The sequence below is a fragment of the Enoplosus armatus genome, chromosome 6 (genome assembly GCF_043641665.1).
Source record: "Enoplosus armatus isolate fEnoArm2 chromosome 6, fEnoArm2.hap1, whole genome shotgun sequence".
NCBI lineage: Eukaryota > Metazoa > Chordata > Actinopteri > Centrarchiformes > Enoplosidae > Enoplosus > Enoplosus armatus.
In genome coordinates this window covers 147,021-161,866 of record NC_092185.1, presented here as the reverse complement: position 1 = coordinate 161,866, position 14,846 = coordinate 147,021, and the positions used below count along the sequence as shown (strand labels likewise).

The 14,846-nt window shown below is 40.8% G+C and overlaps 1 protein-coding gene across 1 annotated transcript in view; it reads left to right on the top strand.

The window, feature by feature from the left end:
- The window catches only part of LOC139287126 (sodium channel protein type 4 subunit alpha B-like), a 46,925-nt gene extending 32,079 nt beyond the window's left edge, over positions 1-14,846 (top strand). The window contains exons 24-31 of the mRNA XM_070908112.1: positions 1,928-1,977; positions 2,509-2,637; positions 2,941-3,036; positions 3,676-3,946; positions 5,946-6,555; positions 8,454-8,598; positions 8,693-8,767; positions 14,241-14,846. Of these exons, the coding sequence (XP_070764213.1) occupies positions 1,928-1,977; positions 2,509-2,637; positions 2,941-3,036; positions 3,676-3,946; positions 5,946-6,555; positions 8,454-8,598; positions 8,693-8,767; positions 14,241-14,411 (1,547 nt within the window). The 3' untranslated portion in view covers positions 14,412-14,846. The remainder of the gene's footprint in view (positions 1-1,927; positions 1,978-2,508; positions 2,638-2,940; positions 3,037-3,675; positions 3,947-5,945; positions 6,556-8,453; positions 8,599-8,692; positions 8,768-14,240) is intronic.

Here is a 14,846-nt window from a genome sequence, read left to right as displayed (position 1 = left end):
GGAAGTGATTCAGTCTGAGCTAGAAAACAATAAAAGCATTTGTAGGTAGAAGTAAACAATCTGCCATCACTGATGTTTGTAACACATCAGTCCAGAAGATCCTCTAGAACCAGTTATAGGTTTTTTTGTGTTTTTCATTTCAAACATCACGTTATTTCGCTCTTTGCGGTTAAAATTATTTTTCTGTCCAATTTGACATCTATCCCAAAACTTGTTAGTCTAATCAAATCTTTTGGGGATTTCTCCAGATACACAGTTGATAATTGTGATAATTAAAAAAATAGTTATTGAACGCACTACAACATCGGGTCTGCCAGTCCAGTCATATCTTTACTCTGCTCTTGTTAAAAAACTCAAGTATCACACCAAAAACCCATTTGTTAAAAATAGCCTGCCTGTTTGGCCTGAAGCACGTCTATAGAGGGGATGCACCCCGATATGGCGTAATGATAACTTTCCCCCTGGTAGAGCTGATGGTGGACTGATGGAACAATGGGCTGGCAAAGGTCTGATTCCAGTACCTGATTTGTATATAGAAGGAAAACTAATGACCTTTGATCAGCCAGTCCATAGATACGCCATCCCTAGAAACCACTTCTTTAAATACAGTTAAGGAGCTTCATAACATCAGACCCACTCCATGTCAGCTATACAGAGGACCACACAAGTTTTATGGATATTCAAGACCAAATGATGTTATGCTGTGCTCCAACTCAAAGGAGATCTAAAAGTAGGAGACATATAAATGGCTTTTCAGAACCTATGTGACACCTGTGAAACGTCATCAGTATGATCCCAACACAACAGTGCCAAGTGCAACGAGAATGTTGGCACTCTGCTGCACCTATAAAAAAGCACTATACCTCTTATTAATGTTATTATTATTCCTTTTTCTCTTTCTTTCTCTTTTTGCCCTTTAACGGGGCCGATGGTGAGCCGTCGTCCTGCTGATCTCTGTTAGCTTGGTGCTTTCTTTCGCTGGTGCTTTCCAATGCCAGAGCCATGCTGTATAGCTAACTTACAGCTAGATAGCGATATGTTAAGTTTTTCCAGCCCAGTGGCCAGCAATTGCCGATATATTCACACAGGTGTGTTTGCGAAGCGAGCCGGATACAACACCGGCAACCCCCGTTATTTCAGCTGGGAGATGTGCACGAGCTGCAAGTTAGCTACGCTCCACAAACTGTCTTAGCTTTTTTAATCTCATAAATAAACTCACAAAATGTCAATGTTATACCTACTTTCCTTATTAAACAGAAAAACACAACCGCATACCTTCTGAATTCAAGTTCCTCTCTCCCACCGGACTGAGACTAGCTTACTGCCTTGTTAACTCATCATAAAACACACTTCATTCAAAGGCGACAAAAACAAATCAAAACCGCCGTGGTTAGTCTTTCCACCGTTCCAACAATCACCAACTCCGTTGTGGTCTAAATAAATCCCTAACCCACCGAGTTAGAGGTGAAAATATTCAGTCTGTAACGCGCCACACTGTGTTCCCCTGCTGCCTCTCTGGGTTAGCTCGCTGAACGGGAGTCTGTAGCTGAGCAGCGGCTCTCAATCAGCCAAATAAAATGACAAAAATCTCCCCCCAAAAAACAACCCGATAACGTTAATACACATTTGCTGTGTACCGTTACATAATTTATTGTTGGCTAAAGGGTTGTTGTTGTCTGATTCCATGGTTACAGATCAAAATGTTAATGTAGAATGTAGAAAATAAATGAAGAAATAAAAATGACACAAATCCATTAATATTACTATAATATGTCAATGCATTTTTGACATTACTAAGACTCATCATCAACAGAAATTTGCTGTGTGGTCATAGTTTTGCTGCAGCCTGAAGTTAATGTGAGTTTACATTAGAAAACAAATTCAGTGTTGTTATTATGAAGTTCTGTGTTGTTTCTCTATCAGGCAGCATCAGCAGACTGGATGGAGGTCATGTACTCAGCTGTGGACTCCAGACAGGTCAGTACACCAACTGATGTCTCTACTGGTACTGATACTGATACTGATGCTGGAGCTGATACTGATACTGGTGATAGTACCTGTAGTGATACTGGTACTGATACTGATACTGATACTGGTGCTGGTACTGGCACTGAAGCCTCTTTCACACATAGTTCCCGATGAATTACTGGGATAACCTTTCAGGCACCACTAGTGATATTCACTATTCACACATGCAGCTACATTCAGGAACATTTCCGTCTTGCGCCTTTTCACACATGGCATGGCGATGCCTGAATAGGTGGAATAAGACGTGCTTGTCCCTGCAACGTTACCGATTTCATTCACAACACAGCCGTGCCGCCATTTTCCCTGAATAGATTTCTCTGAATATCAATCTCTGCTCCCATACACACATAACACATGAAAGGGGCTTGGTGCTGGTACTGATACTGCTGTTCCCATTTATAACGACAGGAAAAGATGTGCCCTCTGCAGACAGAGAGCAGTAACTACGGTGTGTGTGTGTGTGTGTGTGTGTGTGTGTAGGTTGAGTCTCAGCCGGTCTATGAGTCCAACCTGTACATGTACCTGTACTTCATCTGTTTCATCATCATCTCCTTCTTCACCTTCAACTTCTTCATCAGAGTCGTCATCGACAACCTGCAGAGAGACAAGATATGTTTGTATACCACTGACGCACAGGCTGAAAGACAGAGAGACAGACAAACTGACAGACAGGTTGTGAGACAGACAGGATGTGAGACAGAGAGAGACACAAGATTTGTTTGTATACTCACTGACACACAGACAGACTCAGAGAGACAGACAGTTGGATGGTTACCATGACACCAGTCCAGATGCCATTATAAACTCAGGTTCAGGTCTTCTGTGGAAGTGTAAAAGTAAAAGGTCGATTTAGAGATGAACATTGCCATGTTTATCTCAGTCAGTTAACTTTATATTTACTTTTGTCTTTACTTTGGAGGGAAACATATTTTCACGACAGAAAGGCAGCAGAAATATTACAAGGCTGTGAAGAAAGCGTTCTCCAGAAAACCTGTTCCCCGACCTCAGGTGGGTTCACTTACTTACTGTAGCACTGTGTTCAAAGCACACCGTAAATACAGGTGTGGAGCTCAGGATAGTGTGTACCCCACCTCTTGCCCAATGTCAGCTGAGATTGGCTCCAGCCCATGACCCTGCTAATGATAAGTGGTTATAGAAAATGGATGGATGGAAATATACTGAGCTAAATAAAGTGCTTGTGTGACAGTCTGCGTGTTACATTAATAGATTCAGGTGAGACAGTCTGTGTGTTTGTGTGTCGTTGTGTGTCACATCCTGAAGGATGGAGGTCAGACTCCTGATGTGATCAGGCCTTACTAAGCTTATATTTATTTGAGCCTGAATATGTTATCTGGAGTACTAACAACAGTACGAAACTGTTGTTAAACTCAGTCGGTACAGAAATGAGGGTCTGAGATGTTGATGAAGACAAACAGAAACCTGGAAACTGTTCTGATCATATAAACAGAGACACGAAAAATACCAGGTTCATATGTTCCATATTATATACAGAACCTGTATATCATTAAAACCTGGACAGAATAAACTCAGAATATATTCAGAATAAACTCAGAAAAATAAATTTACAATAAACTCTCACTGGTTTCTACGGCTCTAACATCATCCGATCTTCCTCTTCGTCCTCAGAATCGGTGTCAGGCTCTGCTGTTTGACCTGGTGACCAAACCGTCTTTTGAAGTCTTCATGGTGGTGTTGATCTGCCTGAACATGGTGACTCTGATGGTGGAGACAGATGACCAGAGCTCTGAGAAAGAAGTCATCCTGCGGTGGTTACACTTCCTCTTCATTATCATTTTCTTCACAGAGTTCATTCTAAAGATCATCGCGCTCAGACGGCATTACTTCACTGACGTCTTGAACATCGTCGACTTTGTGGTGATCATCGCGTCCATCGTAGGTGAGTTGGCAAGTTTTCATAAGGTGATATCATAGTGTCGTCACTGTAGAACACTGATTCATTTAGATGCATTAACATTTATTTTAGTTCAATGTACAAACTCACTCTTCTTGTATTTGAAGAACAGGTTATACAATTGAATATTTCTTCCAATAATAATAATAATATGGAATAATTTCTTTTTATCCCACAAAAATGTCCATTCCTGTTTTACTTTTAGATATTTTCCACTACAGAAATTTAAAGACCCGTAGTTTAAAGAGCAACTCCACCCACCTGAAAATTGTGTTTTTTGTTGACCTCCAGTGGTTTAACTTGTCACCTTGCTGCACTGCTGTGTGTGGTTACAGTTGAAACAGGCTTGAAACCTTCAACCAGAGAGGACAGAGAAATACTTCTGCTTTTGTTTGTAGAAATACTACAATAGTAGTGACCCTACCTCTACTACTTGTGAGCTAGTAGTTAACAGAGTGGATTAGTGTTACAGAATTTCCTACCATTCAACCATATGCCCTATTCTGTCACTCTTTACCTCTGCTGAAGCTAATGCTAAGCTAACAGTTCAAACAACTCTGAACCTCTTTCTGTCCGTCAGTCAAGGTGGAGACTCAGCGGTACCTGAAGTCACTGTCACTGTTTTCAGTGTTGGCCACTAAAAAAGACGCTCCGGGTTGTGCGAGTGACACAGGAGCCGCTACCGGCTGGTATTAGCCCCGTTCAAGTCTTGAACGTTTCCCATAAAACAGCTTAATGAAGCAGCAGTGTGCTGCTCTTTCACCACACTTCTAGCCAGACGAGCAGTGTTACTGAGATGGAAGGATGCTGCCTCACTAATGTCTTCTGTTTTGGGATCCTTTCAGAGCTCCCATGTGGTATGAACATTTGCTGTTGTCACTAACCTCTTCCAATTAACTTCTCCTTAAAAATTCAAAACATTTTAATTAATTAATTAAATTTATTTTCTTTCTTTGGGTCTGATCTTTTATATTTGCTATATTTTCTCTTGTAATTCACTGCAATCACATTTGAAACCACCTTTTTATTAATTCATTCTATTACTGTGTGCAAAGAATATTTGGTCTTGGTTTTATTGGGGCTGGTGGTCCAGGTTTGTTTCTCATAACGATGTGAGAGCAGTGATGCTGTACGATGCCAAGGAAAAGTCATGTCAATGTAAATGTAAAAGAATATCTTTACACTTTACTTTAAGTCCCCCTCTCTATTGATTATGTATAATCAGCATATAAAGATAAATGGTTTATAACACACTGTTCTAACGTCTCCTATGAAGACATATTTTATGTTATAACAGCTGTGTTTTACTGTATTGTCATTCATTATCCATTTATACAGCAGCCTCCACTTTTGTCCACAGGAGGAGTTATAGTTGTTAACTAATACATTAAGAAACACTTTCACACTGCTTACAACTACATTATAGTGTGTTATTAACAATTTATTATGTGTTTATGTACAGATTATACAAGATAAATGTTAAGGGTTACGTAATCTACAGTATATTATTACCTCTTTTGCTATTGTTGGGTTAGGGTTTAGGGTTAGGGTTATGGAGGTTTATTCTATGTATTAATATATATGGGACATCAGAGATAATGATCCCCTGGAGATGTAAGTCACACTGAATGATTCAATGTGTGTTTCATGTCTGTGAGTTCAGATCTGACGGAGTAATGGCTCTGAGAAAAAGAACACCAACACCTGCTGACAAACAATAACTAACTTCCTGTTTTACAACACCTTCATGCACATGTCCCCTTCACCTTCACAGTGTCTTTTGCCCCCCCTCTTCACCCCCCCCAACAGTCCCACTTCCCCCTGGGGAGGCACCTCACAGTCTGAAAACCTCTGTTGTAGTGGAAAAGAGATATTATTATTATCAGTCCACCCAGCAGGTGGTGCGACATCTTGTGTAGCTTCACAGTGTAACAGGGGAAGAAGAAGCTGTTTCAGATGTCTTCCTTTGTTTGTTTCCCTTCAGGCATATTCCTTGGTGATTTTATGGCGGTGTACTTTTTCTCGCTCACTGTCTTCCCTGTGCTCCGATTGGCACGTATTGGTCGTATACTCCATCTCATTCGCTGTGCCAGGGGTATCCGGAAGCTGCTTTTGGCCTTTATGATGTCACTTCCTGCCCTCTTCAACATTGGCCTCCTCCTCCTCCTCATAATGTTCACCTTCTCCATCTTCGGCATGTTTAACTTTGCGTACGTGAGGAAGAAAGCCATGATTGATGACATGTGGAACTTTGAGACGTTTGGGAACAGCATAATCTGTTTGTTTATGATCACCACGACAACTGGATGGGGCGGTCTGATGATTCCCATCATGAACACACCTCCAGACTGCGACCCCAACATAGAGAACCCAGGATCAGTGGTCAGAGGGAACTGTGGCAGCCCAGCGGTTGCCATCATCTTCTTCACTTCCTACATCCTCCTGTCCTTCCTGCTGGTGGTCCACCTGTACATCGCCGTCATCCTGGAGACCTTCAAGTCAGAGGACACCGAGTTGTGTGACGACGACCTCCAGATGTTTTATAAAACCTGGAGGAAGTTTGACCCAGATGCTTTGCAGTGCATACAGTACAGGTGAGTCCAAACTTCACACAGGCAGATAAAGAGTCACAGAGTCACAATAATATATTCTGGAGGAGAAGATGAAAGCATGGATAATTTTGTCCAAGGTGGGGGTTAATAATGTCTAATTAGGCAGACAGGTTTAGTGTGGGAACAGGGGTCCCACAAATGCACACAATAGGTTGACTTCAGAGATTTATTGTTTAAAGAACAAGTCTTACTGGTAGGTATAAAAAGACTGGCAGGCAGGTTCAGGGTGACAAAAACTCAAAGGCGAAAATATCATAAGGCAAAATTCAATTCAATTTTATTTATATAGCGCCAAGTCACAACAAAAGTCATCTCTTGACACTAGACCGACTCTTTATAATGTTATTACAGAGACCCAACAGTTCCAACCATGAGCAAGAACTATGGCGACAGTGGCAAGGAAAAACTTCCTTTTAAGAGGCAGAAACCTCAAGGTGGGCGGTCATCTGCTTTGACCGGTAAACAGAACCAAAACAGGAACAAAGCAATTAGGCACACGGACAAAGGAACAAAGGATCTGGACTGGTATATGTAGTGAGTAGCTGATGAGGGGAGTGAGAACAGGTGAGCAGGTGAATGAGGAAGTCTGGTGGAAAAGTCTGAGGACATCTAGTGCTCGAGGATGCAGGTCTGGGAGTTAAAAGAAAGTACATGGCCTGGGAGAAGTGAACAGGGGCTGGAGACAGGGACAGATAGAGTGGGCGTGGCTGCAACAAGGGTCTGAGAAGCAGACTATGATACTGCTGGTGGATCTGGATTTTATAGACAGATAAAGTTGTGCCTCATCTGTGTAGCAATGAAAAGACACCTTATGATTATGTATTTATTTGGCTACTTGGAAGCATGTCGATAGAAACCAGAAATGGACCTAGGACAGAGCCTTGAGGTACTCAACAGTTCAGAGAGGCAGTAGATGACATTCTGTAGAGCAGTGTCTGCGGAACTTACAGTGTCTCTTGAGGTGGAGACATGATGAATATGATTTGGGTGTGACAACTGACGGGGCCAAGTTGGACCGGGTCTGTTCCAGTCTGGGTCAGTTGGCATTGACAGTTGGCAGACAAAATCACATAGTGTGATATGTAAAGAGTCCAATCTGAGGTCTTCAGATCCAGTCACTGCCAGTTGTTCTCTTAAAGAATTATTTTAAACATGTTTGATATTGCGACTGACATCGTCGACCGATGATGTCACCTGTGTGTTGGCCTACACCCTACCTGTAAATAAACAGCCTGTAAATAAACAGCTTTATCTAAATTAGCTTCTTTTTACAAACCATAACCCTTCGTTTCAGTCACCTTCAGTTCCCTCTGTGGGCTCCACAGTCCTACACGCCTCTTGATCAAGGATCTCACCAAACTCTGAGGCTTTTTTCCTCTTTTTTGGCCTTTTCAGCACAAATGTTGCTGCATATAAACAGGTGAAGCTGCTGGTTGGCGTCCATGTTTGTTTTGACAGTTGTCGTCCTTGCTGGATTTGCAGGGTTGTATACCTCCAGATCTCCAGTGGTTACTGGCCAGTGGTTCAGTGTGTTGTCAGGTAAATTTACTCAGTCCTCAGGTTTATGCTCCTTCCTGACTGTCAAAGACTAAAACATCTGTGCAAGTTGGTGGAAACAATCTTTATGTTGGTTTGTCTTTGTGGCTTTAGATGGCAGATTAAGATACTCTGATGTAGTATAACAAATGCAGAGCTTAAATCTCGTAAAATCAGAACAGATCCATCACCAGATCATTGATCACGAAGTAGAACAGTCTCAATGATATGCTTTACTTGAAAGCCAGATTGGAACTTTTCAAAGACATCAATGGACACTAAAAAGCTCATATGGTCTCTAATGGCCAGTAGTCGATTCTAATGGACTGTACTGTGTTCCACAGTAAGCTGTCAGATTTCTGCGACACTCTGCAGGATCCTCTGAGGATTCCTAAACCAAACACCATCAAATTGATCCACATGGATCTGCCTCTACTTCCTGGAGACAAGATCCACTGTGTGGATGTCCTTCTTGCACTCGCCACACAGGTAACATCACCTGATCACTTCTTATTATTATTGTTATTATTATTATTATTATTATTGTTGTTGTTGTTGTTATTATTATACTCTATGTGTGTAGGTGTTGGGTGATTCAGGAGAGATGGACACTCTCAAAACCAGAATGGAGGAAAAGTTTGGGGCCAAACCATCCAAGGTTTTATGCTATTCTATTCAATACTTTATATTTTGTAGTTTTAGTCAGTGGGTGAGTATTTTATGCAATTCTCTGCAACTCAATTTCACTTTTGCATTTATAAACAACATTTTAATGTTATACTTGCCTTTTATTGTTGTGGGATTATGCCTTAAAGGATACCAAAATATGTAACAATTAATAAGCCTTTAAGAGGCACTTAATTATATATTGCATTGATTGGTACATACATCCAATTCATGTTTGGGGCAGCACCCATAAAGGGAAAATGATCATATCAATAGTTCACATACACAGTACACAGTAGAGGTTGGCAGCCTTCACTCTTATACAACATTAAATACGCCAGCATGTATATTTCAAAGCATTTATTTAAAAGATAAATACAAAACACACAATGTACAATCAAACTAAATAAAATTAACTAAAAGAACTAAAAGGTATGTGTGTGTGTGTGCGCACTTTAAAGCGTGTGTGTTTCTTTGTTCTGTCTCCACATGCACAGCATGAACACACGTGTTAGGCCAGAACAAAGAAAGCATGTGAAGCAGAAGCTTTGAATCTCCTCTCCACGTGTGTGTATGTCTGAAGAGCATGTGTGTGTGTGTGTGTTGTGTAGGATAAAAAGCTGCCAGGGTGGAAAAGAGGAAAGTTAGTTAGCCTGCAAGACATAGTAGTTACTAGAGGTAACAAGTTCTATGAGTATGTGTGTGCAGCATAACTAACACCCACTTAGCGATGTGGCTACTCAATAACGTAATTTTGAAAATACATCTCAACAATAACCCCCAATAAAACAAATCAATACATGTGAATATTCATTGTTAACTTAGCTGTGTTTGTTTTACGTGAGAGTTAAAAGACATGTCCTGATCAAAGACAACTCCGAGATTCCTCATGGTGGTGCTGGAGGCCACGGCAATGCCAGCTAGAGTAACAATATCCTTAGATACTGTGTTTCTGAGGTGTTCAGGGCCAAGAACAATAACTTCTGTCTTGTCAGAGTTCAACATCAGATAATTGCAGGTCATCCAGGTCTTTATGTCCTTAAGGCATGCTTGGAGCTTAGCTAACTGATGAGGTTCTTCTGGCTTGATCGGTAGAGATAACTGGGTATCGTCCACATAGCAATGAAAATTTATGTTTTCTAATAATATCTCCTAAAAGAAGCATATATATGGTGAATAGTATTGGTCCAAGTACAGGATCTTGTGGAACTCCATGAGTTCATCGTTAACATGTACAAACTGAGATCAATCTGAAAAATACGACTCAAACCAGCTTAGTGTGGTTCCTTTGATGCCAATTGAATGTTCCAGTCTCTGTAATAGGATATGATGGTCAATGGTGTCGATTGCAGCACTAAGGTCTAACAAAACAAGTACAGAGACAAGTCCTTTGTCTGATGCAATTAGAAAGTCATTTGTAACTTTCACCAGTGCTGTCTCTGTGCTATGATGAGCTCTGAAACCTGACTGAAAGTCCTCAAGCAACTTATTGTCATGTAGAAAGTCACACAGCTGGTTGGCAACTGCTTTCTCAAGAATCATGGAGAGAAAGGGAAGGTTAGATATAGGTCTATAGTTGGATAAAGCCTCTTCGTTACTGCTGAGGGTTATAGGAAGACATGGCTCCATAGAGCTGTGACTCTCTGTCAGCCTGGCTACAGTGCTGAAGAGAAACCTGGGGTTGTTCTTGTTCTCTTCTATTAATGATGAGTAATAGGCTGCTCTGGCTTTACAGAGGGCCTTCCTATAAGTTCTAAGACTATCTTGCCAAATTAAATGTGATTCCTCCAGTTTGGTGGAGCATCATTTCCTTTCAAGTTTCTGCGCTGTTTGCTTTAGTTTGCGGGTTTGGGTGTTATACCATTCAAATGAAATTGAATTGAATTGAGCTGACTTTCTGTGTTTTATTATCTTCTTTTTTAGGGGGTCAATAGAGTCGTGTGTCAGTCGCATTGAGCCTGCGGCACTATTAACAAGACCGTCCATTTGGGAGGGACTAAGGTTAGCATTGGAGTCCTCAGTTGTATTGAGACTTGGCATTGAATTAAATGCCGATGGAATCACTTTCTTAAATTTAGCTACAGCACTATCAGATAGATATCTGGTGTAGGCTTTTTTGCCTAATGGCATGTAGTCCAGTAATAGGAATTCAGAAGTTATTAAATAATGGTCCGATAACAAAGGATTCTGTGGAAAGACTATTAGATGTTCAATTTCAAGTCCATATGTCAGAACCAGGTTGAGGGTGTGATTAAAACAGGGAGTGGGTTTCTGTACCCTCTGACAGTAGCTGATCGAATCCAATAATGAGACAAACGCAGTACCAAGGCTATCCTTATCCTATCAATGATCTACTAATTACTGTTGATTCTCACTTAATATCATTGTTGCTGCTTCTTGACTTGACTGCAGCTTTTGACACCGTAGACCACAGCATACTTCGAAGCTGCTTGGAGAAGTATATTGGTATCCAGGGGATGGTGCTTCATTCATATTTATCAAATAGAACTCAACGTGTAAATTATAATAATACCATCTCTGAATTTTCTGAAGTGGAGCTTGGTGTTCCCCAGGGATCGGTCCTTGGTCCTATGCTTTTTTCTATATATATGCTTCCCTTTCCTTGGTGACATCCTTCACAAATACAGTGTACATTTCCATTGTTACGCTAATGATACACAGCTATATGTACCTGTAACTAAAGCCAAATGACCTTTCCCAACTCCTACATTTAGATGCATGTTTATCAGAAATAGACACATGGATGGATATGATCTTCTGTTAAATGCTGACAAAACAGAATTATTAGTTTTTAGAGCTGCCAAATGTGGGCAGTTGTATGAGAATTTGAGTGTTAACATTGATCGCTGTATTATTTCTGAAAGCTTGACCATTGACATCTGTAAATCAAGACTGAAAACGTTTTGAACCTTTATTCACTTCATTACAGCCTACCCTAGAACCTAGAATCAGTCGGGTCCATCACTTTTTCAAACATCCCTTAACATTGATGTTTTTAAATATGGTTGTTTTATTTTGACTTTTGTTGCGATTTGGCGCTATATAAATAAAATTGAATTGAATTGAATTGAAAATTGAAATATAAATATTTATTATACTCAAACATCCCTTTAACCTTTATGTTTTTAATGTGGTTGTTGTTATTTTTTAATTTTAATTTTATTAGCTTACTGTATGTTTTGTCCTAAGTTTCTTTTATTGCAAAGTGTACTGGGACCATGCTGCATGGTGATTTTGCACTTTAAATAAAGTTGATTGATTTATTGATTGTAGAGATGTGTGTGGATTGGGTAACCTCAAGTGTTTCATCATCAAGTGTACTAACAAAGTGTTTACAGATCGATACACAGGGAGAGAGACACACCTGTGACATGTATGGACCCTGATATGTACTAAGTTACTGTGTTTTACCCATTTAAGGTGCTGTGCACATACAGTGGGGTCCAAAAGTCTGAGACCACCAGTCAAGATACTTCTATTTTGCATTTGTTTCAAATGTAATACTGTTTCTTTCATTACAAATGACAATATCAGCTCAACAACAGGAGTGAAAAGTTGAATCTTTGAAAGAAGGATTTCAGAGAATCTTTGGTATGTCCCCCTTTTGCTTTAATGACAGCATGCAGTCCAGCTGGCATGGACTCCACAGCTTTGTGCCAAACCTGATGACCCATGTTATCCCAACATGATCTGACAATGTTCCAGAGGGCTTCTTGTGATGTCACAGAAGGCTTGGCTTTCTGAGTCTTCAAGTGCCCCCATAAATAGTTCAATGGGGTTGAGGTCAGGTAACTGTGGAGGAAAGTCCATGACAGTCAGGACTCCTTGGTCTTCTTTGGTCTTCAAGTAGTTCTGGTAAAGCCTTGAGGTGTGTTTGGGGTCCTTATCCTGCTGCAGTATGAATCCCTCTCCACAAAGATGCAGACCAGAGGGTACAGCATGTCTCTGAAGAATGGAGTGGTGCTTCTCCTTGGTCAGGGTGTAGTCGATTCACTGCAGAGGTCCGACTCCAGAGTAGGCAAACCCCCCCAGACTTGAATATTCCCACCACCATGTTTCCCTGTTGGTTTGATCCACTGCGGTATCATTCTCTCTCCTGCTCGTCTCCTTACATACACCCTTCTTTTACTGCCAGAAATCTCTTACCTGGATTCATCAGTAAATAGGACTTTTCTTCATCCACAGTAAAATGCTGCTATTTCTTAGCCCCCAAGAGTTTGGCCTTGTTTCCCCTTCTGAGAAGTGGTTTAGAAACTGCTACTGGTCCTCTGAGACCACTACAAGACCGCCTTCTTTTGACAGGACTTTTGCTGATTGGAGTCTGGCGTTCTTTATTTAGCAGATTGTGTACCTGTGATGAAGTTGCTTTTCTATCTCTCTGGGAACTAAGCTTGATGTGATCTTCTGATGGTGTGGTCACTGTTGGTCTGCCTGATCGAGCTTTGGATACAACTGAACCCATTTCTGCAAAGCGTTTTAGGGTTCCATGCAGTGCTTTCTTAGAAACCTTTAGTCTGGCCATGATTTGACTCTGAGAAAGCCCCTCTTTGCTCAGAATAACACTTCTGACACTTTCACTGAGTTCTGATGCCAGCTGAGTTCATTGAACGAGCCTCTGATGAGGAGATCAGATCCACCTGAGTGTCATCTGAACACATGCTTCAATGGAAGGACACAACTCAAAGACATCTGACCTTTTGGACGAAGGAGTTCATTTGGTCAATGCCACAAATTTACTTAAATTTGATTGCAGAATCGAAATAGTTCTTCTTCATTTTACATGTCGTAACTTCTTGTGTTTTTAAATGTTTCTGAATCCTCAAACTGTGATTATTTCCAGGTTTACGTGAAAATACTTGAGATTTTCAATGTGGTCTCAGACTTTTGGACCCCACTGTATGTATATATATGGACAGACATCATTGGTAAATATATTTGTGAATCAGCTGTTGTATATATTTGCCATTTATGCAGTTTAAACCTGGATTAACACTGACTATGACTGTCTTTATAAAGGTGTGTGGTATCTTTCAGCAGCTGAGTAGGCCAACCTTTTAAACATGGAAGCATTAGATATGTGATAAACTTAATTACATAAATTAATTCTTTAGAAAAGAAATTGGAACAGAGAAAATAGTTGAGACACAATAGATTTAGGGTGGGAGGGGTGAGGTTTTACGTGTTCACATTGGAGAAAAAGGGTTAAAAGTAACTTAATCTATATTTTTATTGACAGTGCACATCAGTCAAATAGAAGACAGTGAGAGCTGTCTGTAGTAAAGATACAAATCCATCACTATAAACTAAACAGGAGTTCTAGTTCTGACATTGTTATAGAAAACACAACAACCAGCTTTATCAAAATTTTGAGCATTTGCTCAATTTTTTATTTTACTTCGTAGTGTCCTACACCAAACCTAATAGATGATTATTGTTACCAACAGGTGTCGTGGGAACCAATCAGCAGCACCCTGCGGCGAAAACAGGAAGAGGTGGCAGTGACGGTGATCCAGAGAGTGTACAGGAAACGCCTCCTGCAGCACGGACATGCCGAGGAGACGGCGGACGAGTCTGTGGTTGGTGGCAGTGGTCCACCCGCCCGGGTGGAGCTTTAGAGTGAGTTTCTGGTCCTCCCCTCAACACCCCTGACTACCTGCCAAATAAGAACCTGAAGGAGTCTATCATCTGTTTCTTCTTGCTCTCCTCTGCACCGAGGGAACTCACCTGTGGACTGGCCTCCCTGTTAGCATCAGCAGACAGACAGATCACAGCAGAGACAACGCAAATCGAGTTAAAGTTCGCTACATATCCTGAGAATCTGCTGCAAGTTTTCTTAAACTACTTTAGGTGATTTGTGACTGTAGTCCAGTCTAGATATTAGTCCCAGACCAGGTGAAAGGCCACATTTGCACTTGTCAGTCTCAGATAAAATCCAGATGAGATTAACAATACTTTAATTTAGAAATATCTGCGTCACTGCTGGTCAGATAATAAATCTGATTACAATCCATCTTTGTTCTTTGGGCTACATATAAATCATGGTCAGTCCT